General features: G+C 55.4%; 1 protein-coding gene across 6 annotated transcripts; it reads left to right on the top strand.

Moving 5' to 3' along the window:
• The first annotated feature begins 10 nt into the window (after window positions 1-10).
• OCRL (OCRL inositol polyphosphate-5-phosphatase) lies at window positions 11-21862 on the top strand. Of its 6 annotated transcripts, none has more exons than XM_039571997.1 (24): window positions 12-85; window positions 174-253; window positions 717-796; window positions 1646-1684; window positions 2111-2218; window positions 2291-2374; window positions 2685-2805; window positions 2894-3055; window positions 3939-4040; window positions 4473-4587; window positions 6346-6462; window positions 6601-6788; window positions 8121-8232; window positions 9684-9793; window positions 10729-10864; window positions 12046-12156; window positions 12459-12624; window positions 12820-13055; window positions 16456-16479; window positions 18678-18797; window positions 19025-19109; window positions 19548-19675; window positions 20235-20346; window positions 20449-21862. In XM_039571997.1, the coding sequence occupies exons 1-24, from the start codon at window positions 53-55 to the stop codon at window positions 20571-20573; spliced, it is 2694 nt and encodes an 897-aa protein (XP_039427931.1). In that variant the 5' UTR covers window positions 12-52; the 3' UTR covers window positions 20574-21862. The 6 variants fall into 6 exon arrangements, with proteins under 6 accessions (XP_039427932.1, XP_039427931.1, XP_039427930.1 ...); XM_039571996.1 differs by having other exon boundaries at window positions 2108-2218; XM_039571998.1 differs by lacking the exon at window positions 16456-16479 and having other exon boundaries at window positions 11-85; window positions 2108-2218.
• The last annotated feature ends 1955 nt before the right edge of the window (window positions 21863-23817 follow it).

Genomic DNA, 23817 nt, shown 5'->3' with positions numbered 1-23817 from the left:
TCTGCTCCGCGCCCGTGACCAGCGCGGAGTCGCCGGGAGACCGAGCGCCGCCATGGAGGCGCGCGCCGCGGGCTGCGGCCTGCTCGTATCCACCGGGCGCGGCGGGGCCGGGCGGGCGCGGGCGGCGGGGCGGGCCGGGCCGGGGAGCCGAGCTTTCCTTAACTGCGGCGCAGAGCGTTGCCGGCGCGGAGGTGCGGGCTGGGCGGCGGGAGCCGTGTGTGCTCGGCCTGGAGCGGCGGGCCGGCCGCTACGGGTGAGTGCGAGCCCGGCGGGGCCCGGCTCGCCTCGGTCGGCCTCGCCGCCGCGGGGCTCGGGGCGGGACGCGCCGTGCCCGGGCCCGGCTCGGTTCTCCGCTGAGCTGCCGCAGCCGTCGTGACTCTCGGGAGCCCTGCGTGCCGTGCCCTGCGGGCGGGGAGCTGCCGGACCGGCGCTCCGGGGGTGCCTTCCCCGCTCCCCGATGCTCCTGCGGCAGCCGGAGCCGCTGCGGCCCCGGTGCTGGACCTGCCCCGTGGCAGGGAGGGTGCAGCAGCTCTTACTTCTCCCCCCGGGTGTCCGCGTCCTGCACGGTCTCGCCTTCGTTGCCTTTTTCCTCCTCCTGCCCCAGAAGCTTAGCGATAGAAATCAAACATTGTGTCTCTGTACACACAGCTCCCATTTGTGTGCGCGTGAACAGGGCGTTGCTGCCGGGTCTTTACAAGCCTTCCTTCTGTCTGCAGGGTCGTTATTCGCTCCCAGGAGAAAGAAAACTCTGATCCGGATTATATTCCCATCAATAGCCGCTTTAAATGTGTGCAAGGTACTGACTGCTGGGGGAAAGGCTGAGAATCTCCTGCTGTTCATCCACAAACCCCAAATTTAGTGGTGTTTCCTGAACTGCCTCCTGAGCCAGTGGCTTTCCCTGTGAAACAGCAACTCACATTTTATGGAATCCCCTTGTTCCTCATCCAAGCAGGTTGTCAGCCCACGTCAGCATGCAGTTGTGAGGAACTTGGCTGCCTCCAATGCGTGGTGGGCTTGGCATCACACAGAGCCAACACATGCAGAACCTGGTTTCCGGGTCTGGAATTTGGTGTCTGTCTCTTGGGCTTCTCTGCTATGCCAGGAGTTGAGAGCTGTTGCCTGATTCCTGCATGTTTACATCTAAACTTCCATAAGGTCTAGCAAGCTCTCAGCTCCCAACAGCTACATGTTGGATGAGGAAAGGCTTTAGGCCTTGTCTTGGAAGGACTTAAATAGCAGCAAGTGGCCCTGGGGCAAATCCTTGTCAGGAGTAAAAGCCCCTTTTCCTGGATTTGCTGATTCCCTTGTGTGCAGTTTGGTGATGTTCTGCCCCGGTCTTGCTCTGTAGAGAAGCTCTGAAGCTCCTTGTCAAGTTGGTCTTTCCCAAAGTAGCTGCACTGGTGGGGAAGAACCGTCCAGGTGTATGAGAACTGTGTGGTGGGAATCTCCCTGGGACGCTTGTTGGGAGGTGCCTGTCCAGCTTCTTTCTGCCAGAACTGTTAGGAACGTACAGATGTAAATTAGAGCTCTTTGTTCCTCTGTCAGGACTCTTTTATGGCTGGTAGCAGGCAGTGTAATTATATGAGTCCTCAATTACTGCAGCATCCAGTGTGAGCTCTACTGATCCTGGTTTTCTCTTTTCTAGAGGCAGAAGAAACTCTGCTGATTGATATAGCTACAAACAGTAAGTTTTATAAGGGCAGTGGTGTGGCTAAAGGTCCTGTCAGGGAACAGCCACTGGTGCTTGTCTTGCCTTCCAGTCTTCCCCCAGGCTCTGTGTTTGTCCTCTGCTCAAACAGGGATTGTTTTCCCTCTGATGTTGTCATCTGGCTCTGTCAGACACTCGGTTGTCATGACAGACAAGGTTTGAAATGCAAATGATTTAAATGTTTGCAATTTTTCTTCCTGCTTTTAGAGCTCTTCTCTTCAAGATTGCAGTAGGGAGAAGGATTCCTAAAGCCAGGAGAACGTGCTAGGGATACCCCAAGCAGGGTGGGGGGACCTCAGAAACGCAGGGAGAGTAACTTAGGTGCAGGTTTCCATCACAAACAACACCTGGAAGCTCTCTGTGAGCCAGCCTGGGCTGACTCAGTGAGTGTGTTTGAAGCAGGCTGCAAGGTCCGGATACAGGGCGACGAGACGCCAGAGCGGCTCTTCGAGATCCCTGACGAGGAGCGCTGCTTGGGATTCCTGTCGGAAGTGCAGAGCATTCAGGAAGGTGAGCAGGCTTGCACCTGTGCATGTGAAATCCTCTGCCAGCAGTTTCTGACAGGGATGGGCTTTTTTCCAGCCCAGCTGAAAGCATCTCTTCCTGAACCTAAGGACTCATCCATCTGGCATCAGGTGGAGAAGAGCCTCACAGGTCTATCTCCAGGTACAGTTGGCTTTGCTCTGGGGCATGTGCAGTGCTGGGGTGCCCAGGGTGGGAGTTGAGTCTGGCCCTGCTCCGTTGTCTGTTAATTCCTTCCAGAGTGCTATTTTCACCCTTGGTTTGTGCATGTTAAGCTCCTTCCTGCCTTGACTTGTGGTTAGTGCCCCTTTCTCCCGTTTCCAGGGTCACACAGTTGATACATTCCTACTATCATTTGGTTTTTTGCTTTCTGTGGAGTTACGTTTTTTCCCTTCTTGATCTGAGGTTTTTCGAATTGTTTCTGAGGGTGTTTTTCTTGGATTTTTCGTTGCAGGAGCTCTGGGATTTGAGGATGACTTCAACACTCTGAGCCTAGAGGAGAAAAGGAACATGCAAAACCACCAAACGGGATCTCGGCGGGAGCCCCCGCCTCCTCCTGTCCCTCAGAATAAGCAGTAAGTAAGGCGAGGGATCTGTTCCCTTTTTTACTTTTCTTCCTAGACAGCAGAACTGATTCTAGTGCTGCTCTCACCTCCTTCCTAGATCTCACCGAGAGAGAGAAGGTACATCCAGAGACCAGCCCAAGGTGACCAACACGATGCGTAAGATGTTTTTGCCCAGCACGCAGTCGGGACAGAGAGAGGGGCTCATCAAACATGTGCTGGCCAAGAGGGAGAAGGCCTACATCAACCTGCACAACTTCAGGTGAGACCTGGGAGAGAAGGACAGCTGCAGGATCTCTCCTGTGAGCTCAGATCTCACCCAGGATTGGCCCTGGCAGCTGCTGATGGGTTGCGGCTCAGGTGGCCAGTGAGGATGGTACAGCCCAAGAGTCACCAAGTGTCCATGGCGCAGCTGCTCCTTTTGCCTTCTCTGTGTGTGTGTCAGATCTCCTGAGCCTTGGTGAGGCTGGAGCAGGTGGGCAGAGAGGGTGAAGACAGATGTCCCACCATAGTGTCGTGGTGTTGCCCCTTGTGGTGGTAAAAGAGCCGGATGTTTGCTGGTGGAATGTCTTACTCCAAGAGGAGTGTCGCTGGGAGTGAGCCAAGACTGGGAGAATTTTTGAGGAGCAGCTGAGGGAGCAGGGGAGGCTCAGCCTGGAGAAAAGGAGGTTCAGGGGGGACCTTCTGGCTTTCCCCAACTCCCTGAGAGGAGGGTGGAGCCGGGGGGGTCAGAGGCTCTGCTCCCAGGGAACAAGGGAGAGTACAATAGGAAGTGGCCCCAAACTGCACCAGGGAAGATTCAGGTTGGACACCAGGAGGAATTTCTCCATGGAAAGGGTGGTCAGGCACTGGAAGGGGCTGCTCAGGGAGATGGTGGAGGCCCCATCCCTGGAGATGTCCAAGGAACGCCTGGACGTGGCACTCAGTGCTCTGGGCTGTGTGACAGGGTGGGCATCGGGCACAGGTTGGACTCAATGATCTGGAGATCTTTTCCAGCCTCAATGATTCTGTGAATTTCAGTTCCTCCATGGCTGGCCTGGCCCCGTGCAGGGACAGCTCAGAGTATGTGCTTCCAGCCGGAACACTGCTGTGCTGCTGTAGTTTTCATTGTGTTTTCTAACAGCTCAGCTGCTTTTGTGTTGTAGGTTCTTTGTGGGAACATGGAATGTGAACGGGCAGTCTCCTGACAGCTTCTTGAATCCATGGCTGGTGTGCGACATGGAGCCTCCGGACTTCTACTGCATCGGGTGAGCAGCTGGGGGGATCCTTGTTGCTCTTGCTGGGATCCAGGAGGGCTGGGTTTGGTTCAGGTTCCTGTTGTGCTCTCACAGGCTGCACAGAGCTGAGCTCTGTCTCACAGGGGCTGTCTGAGGGCAAAAAGCCATCGGATGAGGCAGAGGATCAGGTTGAACAAAGCTGGCATGACAGAATAGATTTTCCTGGGGGCATCCACACAGCTCGCTCGTTGTCCTCTGCCTAAAGTAATGTTTCTCAGGGAGAGGGTTGCTGGGGGGTTTGGGGTAGGATCTCAGAGGCACTGTGGGGAAATTCTACTTCTTCATTTAGCAAGTGGCCATAAGGAGCTGTTCCTCCAAGGGCTGTTGCTGGAGGTTTCACATTCTTGTAGGAAGAGGGGTATGTGCAGGAGGGCTGGCGGTGCTAAGCTCTTGGGTTTCCAGGTTTCAGGAGCTGGACCTCAGCACGGAGGCTTTTTTCTACTTTGATTCCATGAAGGAGCAGGAGTGGCTGTCTGCTGTGGAGAGGGCCCTGCACCCTAAGGCCAAATACAAGAAAGTGAGTTCTGCTCAGTGGTGTGGGCTCTTCTCATGGAGCTGGCATGATGGGAAGGAAAAAGGAAAAGGGCTTCCCCTTTTCTCACCTGTCCAGGGAGCAAACCGAGGGTGATACTGGGCATGTGCATGCCTGGGCATGTGTCAAATGTGCCAAGTTAAATGTGGAGTCTGTTTCTGTACCACAGTTGTAGGGAAATACTGTGCTTTGAAATAGAAATTTGTAAAAGTGGGGATCACAATACCTTTATCAAATAGGAGCTAGGTGCCAGGGAAGCATCAGGTTCAAATTCTCTACTTGTATTACCTTCTCATCCTGTAGTATAGAAGCCAGGTGTGTCCTGAGCTGGTAAACTAAATGAACAGCTTTTCCCTGAAGGAATAGATGATTTATGAAGTGAAATCTTCCAGATGCTGCTGCCTTGGGTCGGAATTGCTTCAACTGTGGCAGCAGGACTTTGTTCTGGCTGGTTTAGAGCAAGACATTGGTTTTATCTCTGCTGTGACAAACCTTTCTGCTGTGGGGATGAGTTCAGAATACATGAAGAGGTTTCCCCTTCCTCCTTAGCCCATGTGTTTGCTGTCACAGCCCATCCTGCTTGCTCTGAGCTAAGCTCAGGGGCAGGTGTTACAGGGAATGGAGCAGGGAAGAGAGCATCTTGCTGAACTGAGACCTATCAAGCGGAGCCAGGAGTCATGGCCTGAACTGCAGAGAGGCTCCTGCTCCCTCCCCTCCCTTTGCTTCACTTGAGTTTTGAGTGAATTTCTCCCACCTTGGTGAAAGGGAGAGCACAGGATATGGCTGAAGGAGGGGGAAGTGGCTGAAGCTGTAGATAAGGCTTGTGGTCACTTGCAAATTCTGCTCCTGCAGAGCAGAGTCAGTGCTGGGCCCTCGCAGCTGAATTCCCTGCTCTCAGCTTCTTTCCTCACGCCATAGACTTAATCCCAACACATGTGAATTTTTCTGTGCATAGAGGTGAGCATGCAGACTGTGCTCAAGCAGGTGAGGCCTGGTCGCTGTTTCAGAGTGGTGATACCACTGTTCTGGAGGTGCAGGAAGGTCACAGGCTGGGCAGTGTTGGCTTAGCACATGTAAAAGATCAGCAGCAGACCTGAGATCCCCACTGGGACAGGGCACATGAGCACGGTGTTAACCCCTGTGGGCTGAGCTCTGCAGGAGCAGGTCACTGCTCAGATCCAGAGAGGCCCTTTGGCTTTAGGGAACGAGTGTTTCCTGTAAATGAGTCAGCCTGTGTGGCTCAGAGATGCCTTTTGCTACCCCGTGCATCAGGCACGTCTGCCTCAGGGAGATAAGAGCATCTCTGTCCATTCCCCTCTGCACTGGAGTCTGGAGTAAGCCAAGGTGAGCTCTGACTCCCGCTGCACCTGCAGCCTCAGGACAGCCCCAGCTGTGGGCCTGGCTGGAGCACTCGGGGGCTTCCCTGCTTGTGCAGGTTGGAGCACGGCAAGGGTGAGACCTGGGGCACAAACCTGCTGCGCGTTTGTTCAGTTCCTCTTTGCCCACCCTGTTGTGTGGGAATGCAGTGAGCTCAGCACTGCTTACAGCTCCTGGGGGGTGACAGATGAACCCCAAGAACCCTGCTGTGGACAGGAGACCCTTTGGGTTCTGTTGTTGCAATTAGGGACTGAGTACAGAACACGAGGAACAGGGAGAGCAGAGCAGTAGAGCATCAGGCAGAGCAGATCAGAACTGCACTCCCACGGCTTCTCTGGGAACTCCGGATCCCGTTTATTTCTGCAGGTGCAAATGGTCCGCCTGGTTGGGATGATGTTGCTCATATTTGCTAAGAAGGATCATCTGAGCAATATCAGAGAGGTTGTGACAGAGTCTGTGGGCACAGGAGTCATGGGAAAGATGGTGAGTCACTGAGGCCAGCTTGTTGCTTCCCTGTAGCCATGCAAGAAGTGGCACAGTCTGGTTTGGTTCACCTGTGCCATCCCAGTCCCCTCCCTGTGCCTCACCTGCTCCAGCCCCACTGGTCCTTCCTGTCCCCAGGGCAACAAGGGTGGTGTGGCCATCAGGTTCATGTTCTACAACACCACCTTCTGTGTCGTCAACTCCCACCTGGCTGCCCACGTGGAGGACTTTGAGCGCCGAAACCAGGACTACAAGGACATCTGTGCCCGGATGAGCTTCATGATCCCCAGTGACAGCCTGTCTGAGCTCAACATCATGAAGCACGAGTGAGTTGTACCCTTGTGAAGTGGTGTCGAGCAACCCAAGTCAAGTCAGAATTGCAGCAACAGGAGGTTTCATGCAGATAAGTTTTCTGGCTTGATGAAATAATTTGAAGTCCCAAGGGCTGTGGTGTGCTGCAGTTCCTGCAGACAAACTGGTCACCTCCTTGCTGCGGTGCCTTGTGCACCCTGTCCCCAACATCCCTCTCCTTGCATTTGTGTGTAACTTCCTTTTCAGCAGGCCTAAGCAGAATACAAATGGTTGGTACTTCTGTAACTAATACTTAAACCATTTAAAAATGTAGAGTGGATTAGTACAGAGAAAAACTTCAAATATTAGATTATCCTTCATAATCCACTAATGGAAATGTTGAGGTTTGGCTATAAACAGGAAGAGCTTTGGTACTAGTGAGGGGTTTAAATTTTAATCTTTAAATGAAACTTTTATGGAGTAAAGAGCAAGTCCCATGAGTGTTTCTTAGGTGCTGATAACAAGAAGGCTATAGGCCTGTTTGGAGCCCTGGAGAGGAGCAGGGTGGGAGCGGGTGCTGGTGAGGTGTGGCTGATGGCTGAGATGGGAAACAATGCCCAGGAGGTTGTAAACTCCAGGAGCCTAAATCTGCTCCTGCTAATTCTGCATCAGGCGGTCTTGGCTCAGCAGGTGGTGCAGCAGTGGCCTGCTCTGGCTGAAGGAAAGGCAGTGAGAAAGCAACAGGTAAAAACAGGGTGTCACATGAGGGATAACCCTGCAGATACAGGTGCCTCACCTGTCCCACTGGCTGACAGGCTGGCTCTGCTTAATGAGCTCCACTGTTGCCCTCTTCTTAACATGAGAAGAGCCTCAATACCACCTGGATTTTGTGTGGTGTTGCTTCATTGGAGAGTCAGTGCTGTTCTCTGGCTTGTTTCATGCTGAGACAAATGCGTTACCTCCTACTAAACCAAGCCTTCAATCTTTTGGGAATTCCAGAGGAGATGGACTTAGTCCTGTATGATCTGCTGTCACTAGAAACTTCTCCTGTTGGGTTCAATCTTTAATGTCTCCTTTGTGTCTTCCACATGTCTCAGCCTTAATGTGGTTTACAAAAGGGAGCTGTTAACTGCTGGTCTGCTCCCAACGTTCTTCCCTGTGAGGGTGGGGAGGCCCTGGCACAGGGTGCCCAGAGAAGCTGTGGCTGCCCCATTCCTGGAATTGTCCAAGGCCAGGTTGGACATGGCTTGGAGCAACCTGGTACAGTGGAAGTTGTCCCTTCCCATGGCAGAGGGCTGGAACAAGATGAGCTTTAAGCTCGTTTCCAAAGCAGACCATTTTGATTGTATGTGTATCTTTGTTTGCAGTGTTGTTATCTGGCTGGGAGACCTGAACTACAGGCTGTGTCTGCCAGATGCCAGTGAAGTGAAGAATCTCATCAGCAAGAACGAGCTTCAGAAGCTGCTGATGTATGACCAGGTCAGTGAATTCGCTCATGTTCGCCCCATCCCTGGGAGGTCACCTTGGTCTGCTTGGGAGGATCTGGCAGACATGGAGCTGGGGAAGGGGCTGGAGCACAAATCTGATGAGGAGCAGCTGGGGGGCTCAGCCTGGAGAAAAGAAGGCTCAGGGGGATGTTCTCTCTCTCTACAACTCCCTGAGAGGAGGGTGCAGCCAGGTGGGGGTTGGTCTCTTCTCCCAGGTAACAACTGGCAGGACAAGAGGAAACAGCCTCAGGTTGTGCTGGGAAAGGTTCAGGCTGGATATTAGGGAAATTTTTTTTATGGAAACTGCTGTCCAGGCATGGCACAGACTGCCCAGGGCAGTGGTGTCCCTGTTCCTGGAGGGATTTAACAGACACGTAGATGTGGCACTTGAGGACATAGGTTAGTTGTGGCCTTGACAGTGCTGGGGGAACAGTTGGGCTCAATGGTTTTGGAGGGCTTTTCCAACCTACATAATTCAGTGACACACTGCAATAAGGGTGTGGACATAAACACAGACACTGGACCCCAACAGGGTGTGCTGGTTCCAACAACCCCCTAAACAAAGGGGATCCATGCTGGGGTAACTGAGTGACTCAGGCAGTCACTGTGTAAGTGTGTCTGTGTCTCAGTGCAGGAATTCTCTCTTAAGTACAAGCTACAAGCTGAACACAGGCATTTGTAACAGCAACAAAAGCTGCTGTGATCGGTGTTGTGGAAGAGGTATTGATTTGGAGCCCAGATCTGCTCAGCCAGTTTGACCTGAATTCTGTGCTGTCGCCTTCCCTGCTCGGCGCTTCCCTGCAGCACACAGAAACTGGCAGCAGGTGCCTTTTGGGTGAAGGGTTGCACCCGAGAAACATAAACATGAGCAACAGTGGTGCAATATCACCTCTGACAGTTTCACAGGAAATTTGATTGATTGTCCTCTGTAGCTCATTTTTGCTGTACTGCAGAGCTTCGTGCAGGAAACAGCTGTAGCTCAGGTCTTAGTGAGGAAAACATCCAGGAGATTTTTCAGAAGGGGAAAGGAGCAAAGGAGGGTGGTGTCAGGTTGTCAGGTGAGTGCAATGCTGGAGGCTCTTGCTAAAATGACTGGTGGGGAAAGATTAGTGATGGCAATCTTAATCCTGAAAACTGATGAAGGCATTTAGTAATTAATATTTCCCTTAACTCTTATTTGATGCTGCCTGCATGGTCTGGCGAGTGGTACCCATTTGTACTCGGTCTGTTTGGAAAACAGTCCACTTACGGGTTGAATTTTTACCACTGTTTAAGCTGTGAGGTCCGAGAGGCAGTTTGGGGATGTCTGTGAATCCCACAGAATGGCCACAGGCTGTAGTTGCTCTGCCTGTAGATTGCTCTCTTACACTGCTGTGGCAGGGGAGGGTTTCTTGGGTTTGGTTTGGGTTTTTTTCTTTTTAAAGCTTTCTTTTTCTGCTTTAGCTGAATATTCAGCGCACTCAGAAGAAAGCATTTGCAGATTTCATGGAGGGAGAAATTAAATTCATCCCCACGTATAAATATGACTCTAAAACAGATCGCTGGGACTCCAGGTACATTGGCTGCCACTGGGTGTATTTACCTGTGACATAAAACGTGTTTTCTCACAAAACTTGATTTCCTGCTTTCTAGAGCTGTGAATCCCTGTCAGTGTTATGTTTGGCCTTCCTTTCTTTCCCGCTTTCTGCCATAAGCAGCCCCTGTGTACATTGACCAGGGACATCCCTTAAACCTCTGTTGCTGCTGATCCTGCTGGATGAAGGCAGGTGAAGTGTGAGCTCAGGTGACCCTGCGCTGGAGGCTTTTTCTATTGCCAGGGACAGGCAAAGAGTATAAAAAAGGAATTGAAGAGCTAAGGAAATGGGCTCTCTGAGTCACCCTGTCCCCTGACTTGCACACCCACAGGGTGGCTGCACTGCGATAGCAGCTGTGGTTCCCACTTGGTGCCTCCCACAGACATGGCTGCGTCCGCTGCAGGGGCTGCTGCAGAGGGAGAAACTCCCAAGAAGGACTTTCAAACCATGTGGTGATTGAATTTGACTCTGCTGTGTTTATGAATCAGCGCAGTAGTTAATCTGAAGAAGGATAACCCAGGATTCAGGCTTCATAATGTGATAGTAATCACTGAGTAGAGTTTCCGTAGTGGAAACAGTATGAGTGGGTTGAATTGTGGGCAGAAAGGTCTGGCAGCAAAAGAAAGTCATGTACTTGGGTCACAGCACACATGGGTTCAGGCTGTGGAAATGGGCTTGACTGAGGGTTATTTTGTTTCCTGGTGCTGGAAAGGATGGGAATTTTATCTGCTGTGTTGGGAAAGGGGAGGAGAGCAGAAGAAATAACAGAATTCAAGTTGGGGTAAGTGATAGGAGTTCATCCCATCACTGCTGTGGTGATGTGGGTGGAGGGAATTGCCTTGTTGGGAAGAGGAACAGCTTGGATGGCTTGATAGGATTGTTGGATTCCCCTGGTAACCTGTTTTTCTTTGTAGTGGGAAGTGTCGTGTGCCAGCATGGTGTGATCGGATCCTTTGGAGAGGCGGGAACATCAATCAGCTTCGGTACTGCAGTCACATGGACCTCAAGACCAGTGACCACAAGCCCGTCAGCGCCCTTTTCCGCATCGGGGTAGGTTTGTGTGTACCTTGGGGCAGCATCCCAGCACTGCCCGGCATTCCAGGCATTGCTTTGGGAGGCGGTGATGGAGTCAGGGCACCTCTGCTAAGGCTGGTGCAAGAGCACAGGTGAGCCCAGCTGGGCCCTGCCTGCTGTGGGGGTGCTGCATCTGGCAGCACTGGAATGGGTGAGTCCCGCTGTTCCCTCCTCCACAGGGAGACACAGCAGCAGCCTGGGCCTGGCAGTACCTGTGCTGCATGGGATGTGTCATCTGGTTCACACCTGAACATCTTCAGTGGAGAGTGGCAGCAAATTTGGGTTTTCTGGTGCAGCAAATGGGGACACTTCATGTCCATTTTTGCTACCTCCTGCTCCCTGGGTGGCTCAGGTCTCACCAGAATGGGTCAGGTTGGAAGGGACCACTGTGGGTTGTCTGGTCCCACCTCCCTGCTCCAGCAGGGCCATCCCAGAGCACATGGCATGGGATTGTGTCTGAGCAGTTCTGGACAGTGAAGAAGTTCTTCCACATGTTCAGGTGGAACTTCTTGGGATCAGTTCCTGCCCGTTCCTCTTGTGCCATTGCTGGGCCCCACAGAGCAGAGCCTGGGCCCTGCTCAGAGCCCTCCCTGCAGACAGGGACAGACAGGGCTGAGGGCCCCTCTCAGCTGTGTCTCCTCTTGAGGGTGAACAGCCTCAGCTCCTTCAGCCTTTCCCTGTGAGGGAGATGCTCCAAGCCCTTCAGCATCTCTGTAGCTTTTGCTGGCCCTGCTCCAGGCGCTCCATGTCTCTCCGGTACTGGGGAGCTCAGATCTGGATACAGCACTCCATGTGTGCCTCACCTGGGCTGAGTAGAATATGCTGAATCTGTTTAAAGAAAAGCCTTTCTCCTTTCCCTCTGGAGAATCATGAGGAATGCTGCAGCATGCCAATGCCATCCCACAGAGGTCACCTCCCGTGATCTCCCAGGTGTGTGACCAGTGGCCAGACAGATGCTGGTAACATCTGCAGGGGTGAAATCTGTGTAAAGTTGCAGATGCAGCTTGGGGCTGCACCCACGTGTGTGAGTTCTCAGCCTTCCAGCTGCACAAGCCAGTGCTTAGAGAAATAATTCACTTCTGCAGTTTGCTCATGATCAAGAGAGTTCCTGTGAAAGCCAGTCAGAAGCTTTGCTGAGTGTTTTTTCTCTCCCACAGGTTAAGGTTGTGGATGAGCAGAAGTATCGGAAGCTGTTCGAAGACATTGTTCGTATAATGGACAGGATGGAGAATGACTTTCTTCCTTCCCTGGAGCTGAGCAGGAGAGAGGTGAGGATGAAACTGGAGTCATTGGAGTCACTGTCCAAGCACAGCAGCCTTCAAAGTGCCAGAACTACTTCCAAAGACTTTGGTTCAATAAACTGGATTATAGGAAATTGAACTCCATCCTTTATCATATGATCAGGAATTGGGTTAAAGAGGACATGTTGTCTTGGCTCCTTGGCAGGACTTCTGTGAGGAATTCTGCACTGGGTGGGCTCCTCGCAGCCATGGGGGGGCCACTGCAGAGTCTGGGGGCCATATCCTGGCCACTAATATCACTTATCACTTGATTTCTCTTTGCTCTGCAGTTTGAGTTTGAGAACGTGAAGTTCCGTCAGCTGCAGAAACAGAAGTTCCAGATTACCAATAACGGGCAGGTCACCTGTCACTTCTCCTTCATCCCAAAGCTCAATGACAGCCACTACTGCAAGCCATGGCTTCGGGCCGAGCCTTGTGAAGGTTACCTGGAGCCAGGTGAGTGTACTGCTGCAGACCCCCCATCCCATCTCCATGTAGTCCTTCCTGTCTTTCCTGTGTCCCACCTTTCTTGCCATCAGTCTTGTCTGTGTGTCTTGTCTGTTGTGGCCTTTGTCCCTGCCACTGTATGTTTGTCCTTGTCATCCCCTTTTGGAGTGTCCATGTGCTCTTGAGAGCTCCGGTGTGTTGCAGACGAGAGCACAGAAATCTCCCTGGATGTGTACGTCAGCAAGGACTCAGTCACCCTCCTGAACTCTGGTGAGGATAAAATCGAGGATATTCTTGTCCTGCACTTGGACCGAGGGAAGGACTATTTCCTGACCATCAGTGGGACCTACCTGCCCAGCTGCTTTGGCACCTCGCTCGAGGCCTTGTGCCGGATGAAGCGACCAATCCGAGAAGTTCCAGTCACCAAACTCATAGACCTGGTGAGTTCTGAAGCAGCTCTTTTAACCCAGAGAGGCCTGATTCCCTTCTGACTGCTCCCAAAAGCAGGAGTAGTGCCTGCAGTTCGGGTTGGCTGTGCTGGCTCTGAGCTGAGCAACTTCACAGAGCTTGAGGTGCTCTTTTATTCTTCCCTTCTACCCCAGCCAATGGCTTTTGACAGCCTGTACTTTATCCCTTTTTCCTGAGTAGGCTCATCAAATATTGTTTGATGGGACAAAAAAGTGATCCCAGCACCTCATGTTGGTGTTACTGGTGCTGGCAGGCTCAGCTGAGTGGCACTACTGTGTCATAAGAGATGTGATTGAGGTCCTCTCCTCCATGGTACCAGGGCTACTTCTGCCGTGATGAGTGCCCCGGGAGCCTTTTCCTTCTGGATGCATTCCTACTGCTCAGGGGAAGGAGCAAGCAGAAGCAGGAGGACTGAAGGAAGTCTGTGGTGTGGGTGTGGGGTGCTGAAGGACGCAGCTCACAGATGAGCAGCGTCACGGCCTCTCTGGCCATTTCCTCCCACACCAACCACAGTGAGAGAGATAAGCCTTGGGTGAGAGATAACTCATCAGTGAGAGGTCTCTCTGTGGTGCAGCAAACTGTTCCTCCCCCCAGCCTTTGCCAGCCCCCAGCATCAATACTGCTCCTCCCAAAGCTCGTTGTGTGCGTGAGAGAGGGTGTAGTTGTGCCCTAGTCACGTCTTGTCCTTTGGCTACTGTCATAACTGTTTCTGGGGTTAAGTCCCATTTTGGGGATGTAATTCTGATTTCCAGGCTGGTTTCATTCATCTTTCCTTACTGCCTTACCTGGCTGTGTTCCAGTGAGGTGCAGCAGCTCCTGGGTGCCAGTTCATGTCCCCATTTGTGTTCAGCCAGGAGAGTCATTTCCTTCCGTCCACCTGAAAGCTCAGCCCCATTGTTTGAGTCTCTCTGCCATGTGATACCTTTCCTCTCTTCTCCTATCTCACAGTTTCACCTTTACATGAGGGGTTTTTTATCCAGTAAGCTGCTGCTTTTCCACCTCTGTGGATTTTCCAGCTTCCACTCCCATTGCTTCCACATTTTCTCTTTCCTTCAGCAGTTGTCCGGTGCCTCTCCCTGCCTCCTCCAGTTCCCATCTTTTTTGTAGGTATCTACTTTTCTCACAAGTTCAGTATACAGAAAAGTCAGTTTTATACCAGAATTTTGACTTTGTAACACACAGTCAGGCTAGGCAGGATCAAGGTGGCAAGATACAGTGTTTGCCTCCTCAGGTCAAGCAACTGATCCAGGCTTCAGGCTCCTCAGATTTCTCAGGATTTGGTTGAAAGTCACTCTTGTTCTAGAAGTGGGTCTGGAACATTTCACTGGCCTTGGTTGCTTTTCCACCTGCTTCTTCCGGCTCAGCACCAACTTCTTGCTTGATACAGAGGAACTTGGGGCCCCGACTCTTGGCTCTGCTCTCACAGACACACTGTTAGATCTGTAAGAGTACCTGGAGGATTCTTCTCCTTCCTTTACCTCTAGATTTCTTTCTCCTGTTATTCAGTGAAACATCTAGAAATACAGGAGTAAAACGATCAGCAAAGAGCACCTGCCCCAGTGTCCGCAGCAGGGACACAGCTCCCCTTATGGACACAGGGGATATTTTAAGGTTTTTGATTCTGATTTTACCTGTGAGCTGAGAAATCCTTGGAGCCAGGCCAAGCTGAGAGCACTTAGTGCCTGGTGGTGGTGCAGGTCCTGCCTGCCCTGCAACCTGGAGCATTTGGGTGCAGTTCCGCAAATTTTGGTGCTGCTCAGGCTGTGTGAGGCTGGCACGTCTGTGCCTTAAGAACCTCCTGCAGTTGCAGGGTGTTAGGGCTCATCCTTCACTGCATCCAGTGTTTTCCTCAGCCTGGCTAGACTTCGTCTGTGGTTTTCAGTGGAGAGAGGTGTGGAGACTCAGTCACTAAGGGGCTGAGGTAGGTGGGTGCAGGGTAGCACAGTGTAGATGGGAGTTTGTGTGGGAATGGCTCTCCTGGTTCTCCCAGGAGAGAGACACTGACACGGCTGCTGTCACTGGAGCACCTCTCCTTTGGGATTTCAGTATTAGTGTCATCCTGTTTTTTCTTGAGATCCTGCTGTGGGTTTTAAAAGGCCTCTTGAAGAACCCCTCTCAGGAACAGGTGAATCTTGTGGAGCAGATTGTGCTGAAGTCTCAACATTAGGGAGAAATTGTTCCCTGTAAGGGTAGGGAGGCCCTGGCACAGTTTGCCCAGGCTGTAAGGGGCTTGGAGTAAACTGGGATAGTGCAAGATGTCCCTGCCCATCTCAGGGGGTGGAACAAGATGAGCTTTAATGTCCCTCCCAACCCAAACCATTCTGTGATTCTGTGGAGAGGTGAGCAGCCAGGCTCAGGTTGGGGGGTGAGGCTGGAGATGACTCACCCATTACAAAACGTGCAGGTGGCTGTCTGCCCTCCCAAACCTGTGACCATGTGCCTCCCCCTGTGCCTCAGGAGAGAAACCTGTGCCAGCTCCTGTTCTGAGCAAGCTGTTCCCGGGAAGAGGCCAGTCTGTTGTGGCTCTGTTAGAGCTCAGGGAGCCCCCAAAGCAAGCAGGCACTGCAGAGGCCACGGGGACCCTGAGATGCCACTCCCTCCTGGTGTCCCTGTGCCATGGGAGCTGCAGCTGCTCCTGGCTCGGCCTGGAGTGCACTGGGGCTGTTCCCACCCTGAGAGGTTGATCTGCCAAGGCTCAGCATGGACAGCCGGCTTCCGTTCCCTCCTGCAGACCCCATGAGCCGTGTGCAGCCGGCCCTGGTTGTACAGGGATGGCTGTTTGGGGATGCTGAGGGCTTGGCTGTGCTGCCGGAGGGCTTGGCACACTCCTCTCTGTACTGTGCTAATGCTCTTAGGCTGCAGCAGCAGCAGCCGGGTTTGAGCACAAACCCTCATTTCCCTGACCGTACCCAAAGCTGCTTAGGGGCCCTGTGAGCTCCACAGCTGCCACACGCTCAGAAACACAGATTTAGCCCAGGGAATGTTTTATCTCTGGCCTGGTCACAAGGGAAGATGGCTGAAATAACAGAGGGACAGTGATTCTGACCAGGGAACTTCTTCCTGGCAGACATGTCTCACCTGCCCATGGCCCAGCTGTTGGCCAGTGAACGGCACTGTCCAAGCCCCTTGGAGGGGTTTCCAGAAATCCTGACGACCGTTGTGCATCATGTGAGCGGGATTGTTGCTAATTGGCAGGCAAATCTCTCACCAGGTTTAATTTTGGCCATGTCAGCAAAATGTGTGAAGGACCTGGTGTTCAGTGGGTTCTTATAATGCAAATTAGGCTTCTGCTTAATCAGAAGAGTTGATCCAAGAGTGCTTTCTCCCTCTTAACCACACTTTTTCCTCTCCTCTCTTTCCTGCTGCTCTCAGGAAGAAGACAGCTTCTTAGAAAAGGTAACACAAGCAATTGCTGTGTGGCAGTCTGCTTCTCAGTGGTGTGTTTGTAAAGAATGAGAGCTTTTCCCCTGTTTTCTGTGGCAGAGGGAAGGGGAGGGGAGCACAGAGGGGACACTGCCAGCAAAGCTTCTTAGCACAGCTGTGGGCTGGATGAGAGCACAGAGAAGCACATAGTGACCCCGGATCCAAGCTCAACTGAGATGTTAAAGCTTACCAAATTTGCTTTGGGGAAAAAAATTACTCTCCTGATCCTGACAGCAGTGCTGGATATTCCCAAAAAGATTGGCAGCCTTTGACAGACCAGAGATAGCTCTGACCATAAGGTAGAATTCACAACATCCTCTCAGACCTGTGGGAAGAGGGCTGGAGTAGGAAACTCAGGTCTTTTGTTCCTTCCATCTTGTTGTGTCCCTGTGGAGGCCGAGGGAGGGCCTTGTGCAGGAGGTGGATGTTTCTGTGCCTCCTCGAGCAGTGGAGCCGGGGCTGCTGGCTCTGATGGCCACAATGCCCGAGCGGGATCACTGCTTCTCTTGGCACCCGTGCTCGGTGCTGGAGCCAAGAAAGGAAAGCATGTCCTTGGAAGAGCAAGTGGGAGATGTTGGGGGTGTTCCTGCTCTCCCTGCGCTGCCTCTGACATTTGTAACTTGTTTGAGCTGGTTCTGTGCTGGCTTCCCGGTCCGAGGGAGTTGTTCCTCCCTGGGCTGTCAGCGCAGCGGCAGAGTGAAACAGGAGAGGGAAGGAATGTTCCCTCTCTTAAGAGGGGATCGAGCTCCCGTGTTTAACCGCATGAAGCACAGTCTCCTCCTGGCAGAGGAGAAGGGAGGGATGTGGTGCCATCCTTCTGGGAGCACATTCCCGTGGGAAGGACGTGGCCGTGCCTCCCTTCCTCACACGCGGCAGGAGAGGGCGCCCGGGGCCCGGCCAACGCGCACCCGCCTCCTGCTCCTGCTCCTGCTCCTCCTCCCTTCCTTCCCCTCTGCCCCGAGGCACTTCGAGCCTTCTCTTCCCTGAGAACCTGGGATCTCCTGCATGGGGGTCTCCACAGCTCTCCCAACCATGCCAAGGGCTGCTCCAGCGCTTGGCTCCAGCGATGCCCTGGCACAGGGGGTTTCTGTGGAAGAGCCTCAGCCCTGGAAGAGTGTCCACAGCCCTGGGAGAGGGTCTGCAGCTCTCCCCCTTTCCCTCTTAGAGGAATTCTCTATTGCTCTTGCCTGACACCCTGCTTCCCGACCTTCCCAGTGGATGTGGCTGAGCAAGGCAGCCGTGACTCCTCATCTGCCAGTGGGGTCAGACCTAGTGCTGTGCAGGGCAGAGCTATGCTGTGCCGTGTGGCAAGTGGGGCTACTGCCTGTGCCACCAGGGCTCGTGTCAACCCAGGGTGTCTGGGGGCATAGTGGGGAAGCTGCCCCCAGCTGCTGGCAGTGGCTGTGTGTGCTGCAGGGACAGCTATGCCAGTTGTCGCCTCAGCTGCAGTGAAGTGCTTTCTGTGTGGCTTGTGGACTCCTCTGCTGGTGGCGGGGTCGTGTTCCTGCTTGTGCTGGTTCCTGGGTGCTTTGGGAGTGCTGGGCATGGCTTCCTCCTTGGAGGTCACAGGAATGTGAGTGATGGTGAAGTGAGAGTAAAATCCAGAATGTGGATCCGGTTAAAGCCTGGTGTGATGGAGACATCTGAGCCATGGAGCTCGTCAGCTGCTCCACATGAGTAAGCAGGAGCTGTGACCCTGGTGGTGTGTGCTCAGCGAGACCTCTCCTTGGGAAAATCAGGGAAGAAACTTCAGGAATCAGGACGGTTCCAGAGCCCTGAGAGCAGCCATGGCTGGAGCACACCTGGAGTCAGGGGAGACGTGGGATGAGCGGGGCCGGGGCTGGGCTCCCCAGTGCGGCAGCTCCCGCGGCACAAGGGCTGCGGGGTGGGAGCTGGGATGGGGCCGGGGCACCGTGGGCAGCCAGAGCCCCCTCCCGGGGGGCTGAGGGGGCTGGGGCTGTTGGAGAGACCGGGCAGGTTGTTCCATGGGGCAGCAGGAGGGAGAGGAGCCGGGGCCTGTGGAGCAATGGCTGGTGCTGTGAAAGTGAGTCAGGTCTGGAGCACCCCAGGGTCCTGCTGCTTCCCCTCTCCCAGCTTTCCCTACCAGGGACTAAGGGCCTGAGACAGCAGGGACTAAGATTTCCCTGAGCCCTTGTGTGCTTTCTCCCCAGGAGAAATCCATCCTGCAGATGGGCTCCCTGGACAGCGAGGAGGCAACTGAGGTGCCACTGCAGGTGCCAAAGGAGATCTGGCTCTTGGTGGACCACCTATTCAAGCATGCCCTCCACCAGGTGAGAGGGATGGAGAGGGAGAGGGCCTCTGCCACACTGGAGCTCTCCTGGTGACCTGGTTCCTCACAAGCACCTGGGGATCAACTCGAGTTTGGTGTTTACAGGACAGGGCTTTTCCCTGTGCTCAAGGCACTGGCTGGGTGTCCCAGGGTTCACCTTCCAGTCACCATGTGCCTCAGCCTTTGTGGGGAAGGTGACTTTATCCATCACTGTGCTGTTTCTGACAGGAGGACCTGTTCCAGACTCCAGGCATGCAGGATGAGTTGGAGCAGATCATTGAGTGCCTGGACACCAGCATTCCTGAGACAATCCGTATCCTTCCGTGGTGGATCTCAGCTCTGCTGGGAGGGTTCGCTCTCACGAGAACTTGTCTGTCACCTTTACCTGGCAGGGATGGGCTCCCCTTGGTCCCCCCACAACCTCTCTGAAAGCTGAATCTGTGCTGGCCAAAGCAGCCAGGGGGCTCTGGAAGATTCTGCAGGGCTGTGCCAAGTGCAGGAGCTGGGATACTGAGGAGCATGGTCTGGAGAAGAGGCTAATGGAGCAGGGGGCTCCTGTGCAGCCAGAGGGTGGGAAACGCAGTGCAGGGTGGATGGAGCAGTGTTTTTCATGGATGCGAGACAGTGGAGGAGAAGGCGGAGGAGGAGAGGTTAGACAGGCAGGGAAGTTGCATGACCTCCAAGGAGATGAGCATCTGGAGAGGGAGGGGATCTTTCTGCTCAGCATGACCCTTGATTCCCAGCGGTCCAGCGGGCAGTAATCACTCTGTGGCTGAGGCTCTCCTCATCTTCCTGGAGGCTCTGCCGGAGCCTGTGATCTGCTATGAGCTGTACCAGCGGTGCCTGGATGTGTCCCACAGCAGCCGGCTGTGCCGACAGGTGCGGGGCTGTGCCGGCGTGTGGGGCTGCTGCCGTGGGCTGTGCCGTGGCCCTGGGCCCTGCTCCCTACCCAGGGGCTGGCAGTGGCTCTGGGAGAGTAGGCAGCTCTTCCAAAGAGACCCCAAGTGAGCCCTGTCTCACCCCGAGCACCTGGGGAACAGGAGCCTGAGGGAGGGGCTGAGCCTCCCCTGGTCCTGAGGGCTTGAGCACCTGCTCAGAGCTACAATTCCTGTCCTTCCATGGAGGACTGTGCATGGCTCTTAACAGCTGGTGGGGCAGCAGGCCAGGCCAAGCATGTCCCTGGGCAGAGGGGGAAGTTTTGGGGCGGTGAGAGCTGGGATCTGACTGGAAACAAGCAGGAAGCAGCCCCAGGGCAGTGGGGGCTTTTTCCTGGTGATACAGCTTTCCTTGAAGCAGTGTCACCAGGAGCCACAGCCCACAAGTGCCATCAGCACTGGGCTGCAGCTGTGGGTAAGTTGCTCTGGAGCCCGGAGTGCTGCGTGTGCCCAGGCTGCAGTGGTGGGAGCTGGGAGAGCTTCCTGACACCATTTCCTGGCAGGTGATCCTTCAGCTGCCGAGCTGCCACCGCAATGTGTTTCGGTACCTAATGTCCTTCCTCCGGGAGCTGCTCAGGTACTCGGACGACAACAACGTCAGTGCCACCATGATCGGTGAGTGTTGTTCCTCTGCAGCCCTTGCTTCATCCCAGCCTCCTCCTGCACCTCCCAAGGTCTTCGTTCCTCACCAGTGATGGATTTTACCTGCCTCCACAGCTGCCCTGTTCTCCAGCCTCCTCCTGCGCCCTCCGCCCAACCTGATGGCCAGGCAGACCCAGCAGGACCGCCAGCGTGCCATCAACTTCCTCTACAGCTTCCTGCTCACCGGGGACGAAGAATGACTCCTGCCGTGTGCCAAAGCCAGAGCCTGTGCTGCAGCCGGGCCTCTCACAGCTCCGAGGGGTAAAGGCTCGAAGCTCTCCAAGTGCCGTGTTTACAGTCGGAAGGGACGCGTTCCCCCTCCCTGCCATGCCACACCTCACACTGCAGAGGACCTGCACGCTCATTGCACTGCCATCCACCGCTGGAGCCTCCGGCTTGGGTGCGGGAGCCAGGTGGATCTGTCGATAGCCGAGCACTGTGCCAGCGCCCATCGTCCCGTGGCAGTATCACCAGCTCCCCCAGTCACGCTTCTCTCTGTGTCACACCCATCTCCCAAGAGCTGCTGTGGAGAAGGGTGGGGATGGCTGGTGCTCTCGGAGGCCGTGGCACACGCGTCCCTCCGGTGCCGGGTGCATGTGCTGGTGCATACACCGCCCCAGACTGCTGTGGGACATGTGCCACCTTCTGCCACACAGCCCTGCCAGCCCTGATGCCGTCACTGTGCTATGGACCGTGCTGACCCAGGAAGGTTGTTCGGACGTTCAGCCTCTCCCCTTCAGCAGGGCCTTTCCCCTCTCCCCTCCCTCCCAGGACACAGGGCCCTGGCACACGGGTCTGTCCCTGCACCCCTCGTTCTGCCCTCAGTATCTTGTCCCTTCCGTGCCCCAGCTTCCCCTAGGGACACAGGATCGTGGGTGGCTCATAGTGGCCAGGGTCAGGCAGAGCCATGAGCTGCCCTCTGCGCCTCCTGGGCTCTCCTGTGCATCTTCAGCAGGATGGGACTGCTGTTCCTCCAGCCCAGCCTACAGTGTGGGGGTAGGACAGGCTTGGGTGACTAGGTGCCACTGGATGGAGTCCATTCTCTCCTCCCCAGGGTGCTAGCAGAGGGTGCAGGTTTGGGGGGTGAAGGGAGCCAGAAATGCTCCTTCGGGGCCAGAGGAGCAGCTGGGGGCTGTGCTGGGGGGCTGCAGTGCAAGGGTGACGTACAGCTGGCTGAGGGCACAGCCCTCTGTGGGGGTGGTGACTGAGGGTACAAGAGTGGCCTGTCCCACTGAAACACTAAGAGGCCTGTGGGGCCATTTGGCCTCAGGTGCGGGAGGCCAAAGCCAAGGGGAGGGGGCTGCAGTCATAGAGCCCCGCCAGTGCCTGGGCTTAGCCCAGGGTGTCGTGTGGCCCTGCGGTCCCTGTGCACAGGCTGAGCTGCCGTGGGCTCCCTTCCCTTCTGCCTTTTTCTTTTCCTTAAAATTTTTAAATTACATAATTTATTGGGAAACCGTTCGTTCCAAATAAACCTCCATTGTGCAAGGCCTGGGGGTTGCACCGGGCCCCCCTTACGCAGCTCTGCACCACCACGGAGCCCTGGCCAGAGCTCCAGGCCCGCTCCAGGGGCAGCCGAGGGCTGGGCTCTCCCCCAGCCACTCCAGCAGTGTGCTGGGCACAGCTGGGGACAGGGGCAGAGGGTCCCATGCCGCTGTTTCCTGCTGGCTGAGCTCCTGGGTGCACCCCTGATGTGCTGACACCGTCAGCCCAGCGCCGGTGGCCCGTCCGGCAGTGGGTGGTGGCATGTGCCACACTGGGATGGCGATGGCACTGGCTCTGGCCAGGGCAGTGGGTGCAGCAGGGTGCTGGTGCCCTGTGTGGCACACGGCTTTGGCAGCCCTGGGCACTGATGCCTGTGGTGCCCGAGGCGCTGCTGGGCCAGCGAGGGGAGCGGTGATGGAGAAAGCCCGCACGTCCTGCCGCAGGAAATGGCAGCCGGTGTCATCTCCATCTGCTTCCTTCCGGCTCCTTGGGAGCAGGGCTGTGCCTGGGCAGCTGCTCCCGTGCTGTCACGGAGGGGACCAGCGCAAGGTGCCGGCATTGTTCCCGCAGCAGCCACATTCCTGCCACTGCCGGCGGAAATGCCGGAGCGAGCGAAGGCCTGATGCTCCCTGGGGATGGGACAAAGCCTAGGCCTGCCCATCCTCCTCCTTGGGAGGGCACAGGGATCCTTGTGGGGGACCCTGGAGGCTGTTGGGGTGCAGCTCCGGGGGTCTCACACATGCATCAGCCCACCAGGAACATGGGCACTGAGGGATGCTGGTGGTGCCCAGATGGTGGGGCTGGAGGAGCTGGTGGTGTCCCACAGCCACACCGAGCATCCCTTGCCAGCTCTGGGTGGGCGGTGAGCTCTCCCCCCCCAGGGGCATCCAGAGGTCCCCAAGGACCGCAGGGCTCCTGCGACTGCTGCAGCCCTCTCCCAGTGCCCCTTGCATCCCTGCCAAGTGAGCTGGGACCTGCAGACCCCGTCCTTGCCCTGCCGGGACAGACCCTGCTTGCACACACAGGAGCAGGACTGCCCTGTGCCCACTGCCCATGTCCCCAGCACTGCCCTGTGCCCACTGCCCACTCTGCCCCAGCTCCCTGTTGCAGTGCAGGGGCTCTGGCACTGCCGTGGCACATGGGGCACAGGGAGCACGGCTGAGCTCAGCAGCTCCCACCTGCCTGCGGGCAGCAGGCCAGGCCAGGAAGAGCCAGAGATTCCTTAGGTCTCCTGGCTCAGAAGCTTTTCCTCCTTCCATGCTGGCCACAGCCCAACCGGGAGGTCCTCCCTGGCCTCCTCCTTCCAGGCTGGCGCAGGAGGGCTGGGGTCAGGGCTCAGCTGTGCAGCCCCTGGCCACAGCCCAAGCACTTGGGGCTGGGCGATGCCTGGGGGATGTGGGACATCGCTGCCTTGTTGGCACAGCCGTGGCAGTCGCTCCTCAGGTCTGCTGGGCCCCCCACTGCCTGTCCTGCCCATGCCCAGGCAGGGACCTCACCAAATTTCTTGGGCAAGGTGCCTGCTGCTGCAGCTAGGGAGGCAAACCACGGGCATTGAGGAGTGGTTTGAAGTGCAGGGGGAGAGCACTCCCAGTTCAAACCAGTAGCAGCAGGACCGTAGGCTGGCAATGGAGGAATGATAACCCCCCCAGCATCCCAGAGCTGGAGCTGGGGGCATCTGGGAGGGACTGTGGCTGGGGCACCATGTCCCAGCTCTGGGAGGCTGCTGGGGCTGGAAAACTGGGCATGAGGGCCAGGACAGGACTGGGCAGTGAATGGGCAACCCTTGTGCACCCATGCAGACCATCATGGGGGCACCGGCAGTGGCTCCTGGGGGCTTTGTGGGGTGGCTGGCAGTGGCTGATGGGGTGGCCAGCAGGGGTGAAGGTGTGTGGCAGTGGCTTCTGGGGTGGCTGTGAGGCAGGGTGAGGGTGGCAGGGCCTTCCAGGGCCCGCGGGTGGCAGT

This window comes from Corvus cornix, chromosome 4A (assembly GCF_000738735.6).
Source record: "Corvus cornix cornix isolate S_Up_H32 chromosome 4A, ASM73873v5, whole genome shotgun sequence".
NCBI classification, from domain to species: Eukaryota; Metazoa; Chordata; class Aves; order Passeriformes; family Corvidae; genus Corvus; species Corvus cornix.
This window is presented reverse-complemented; position numbering and strand designations above follow the sequence as displayed.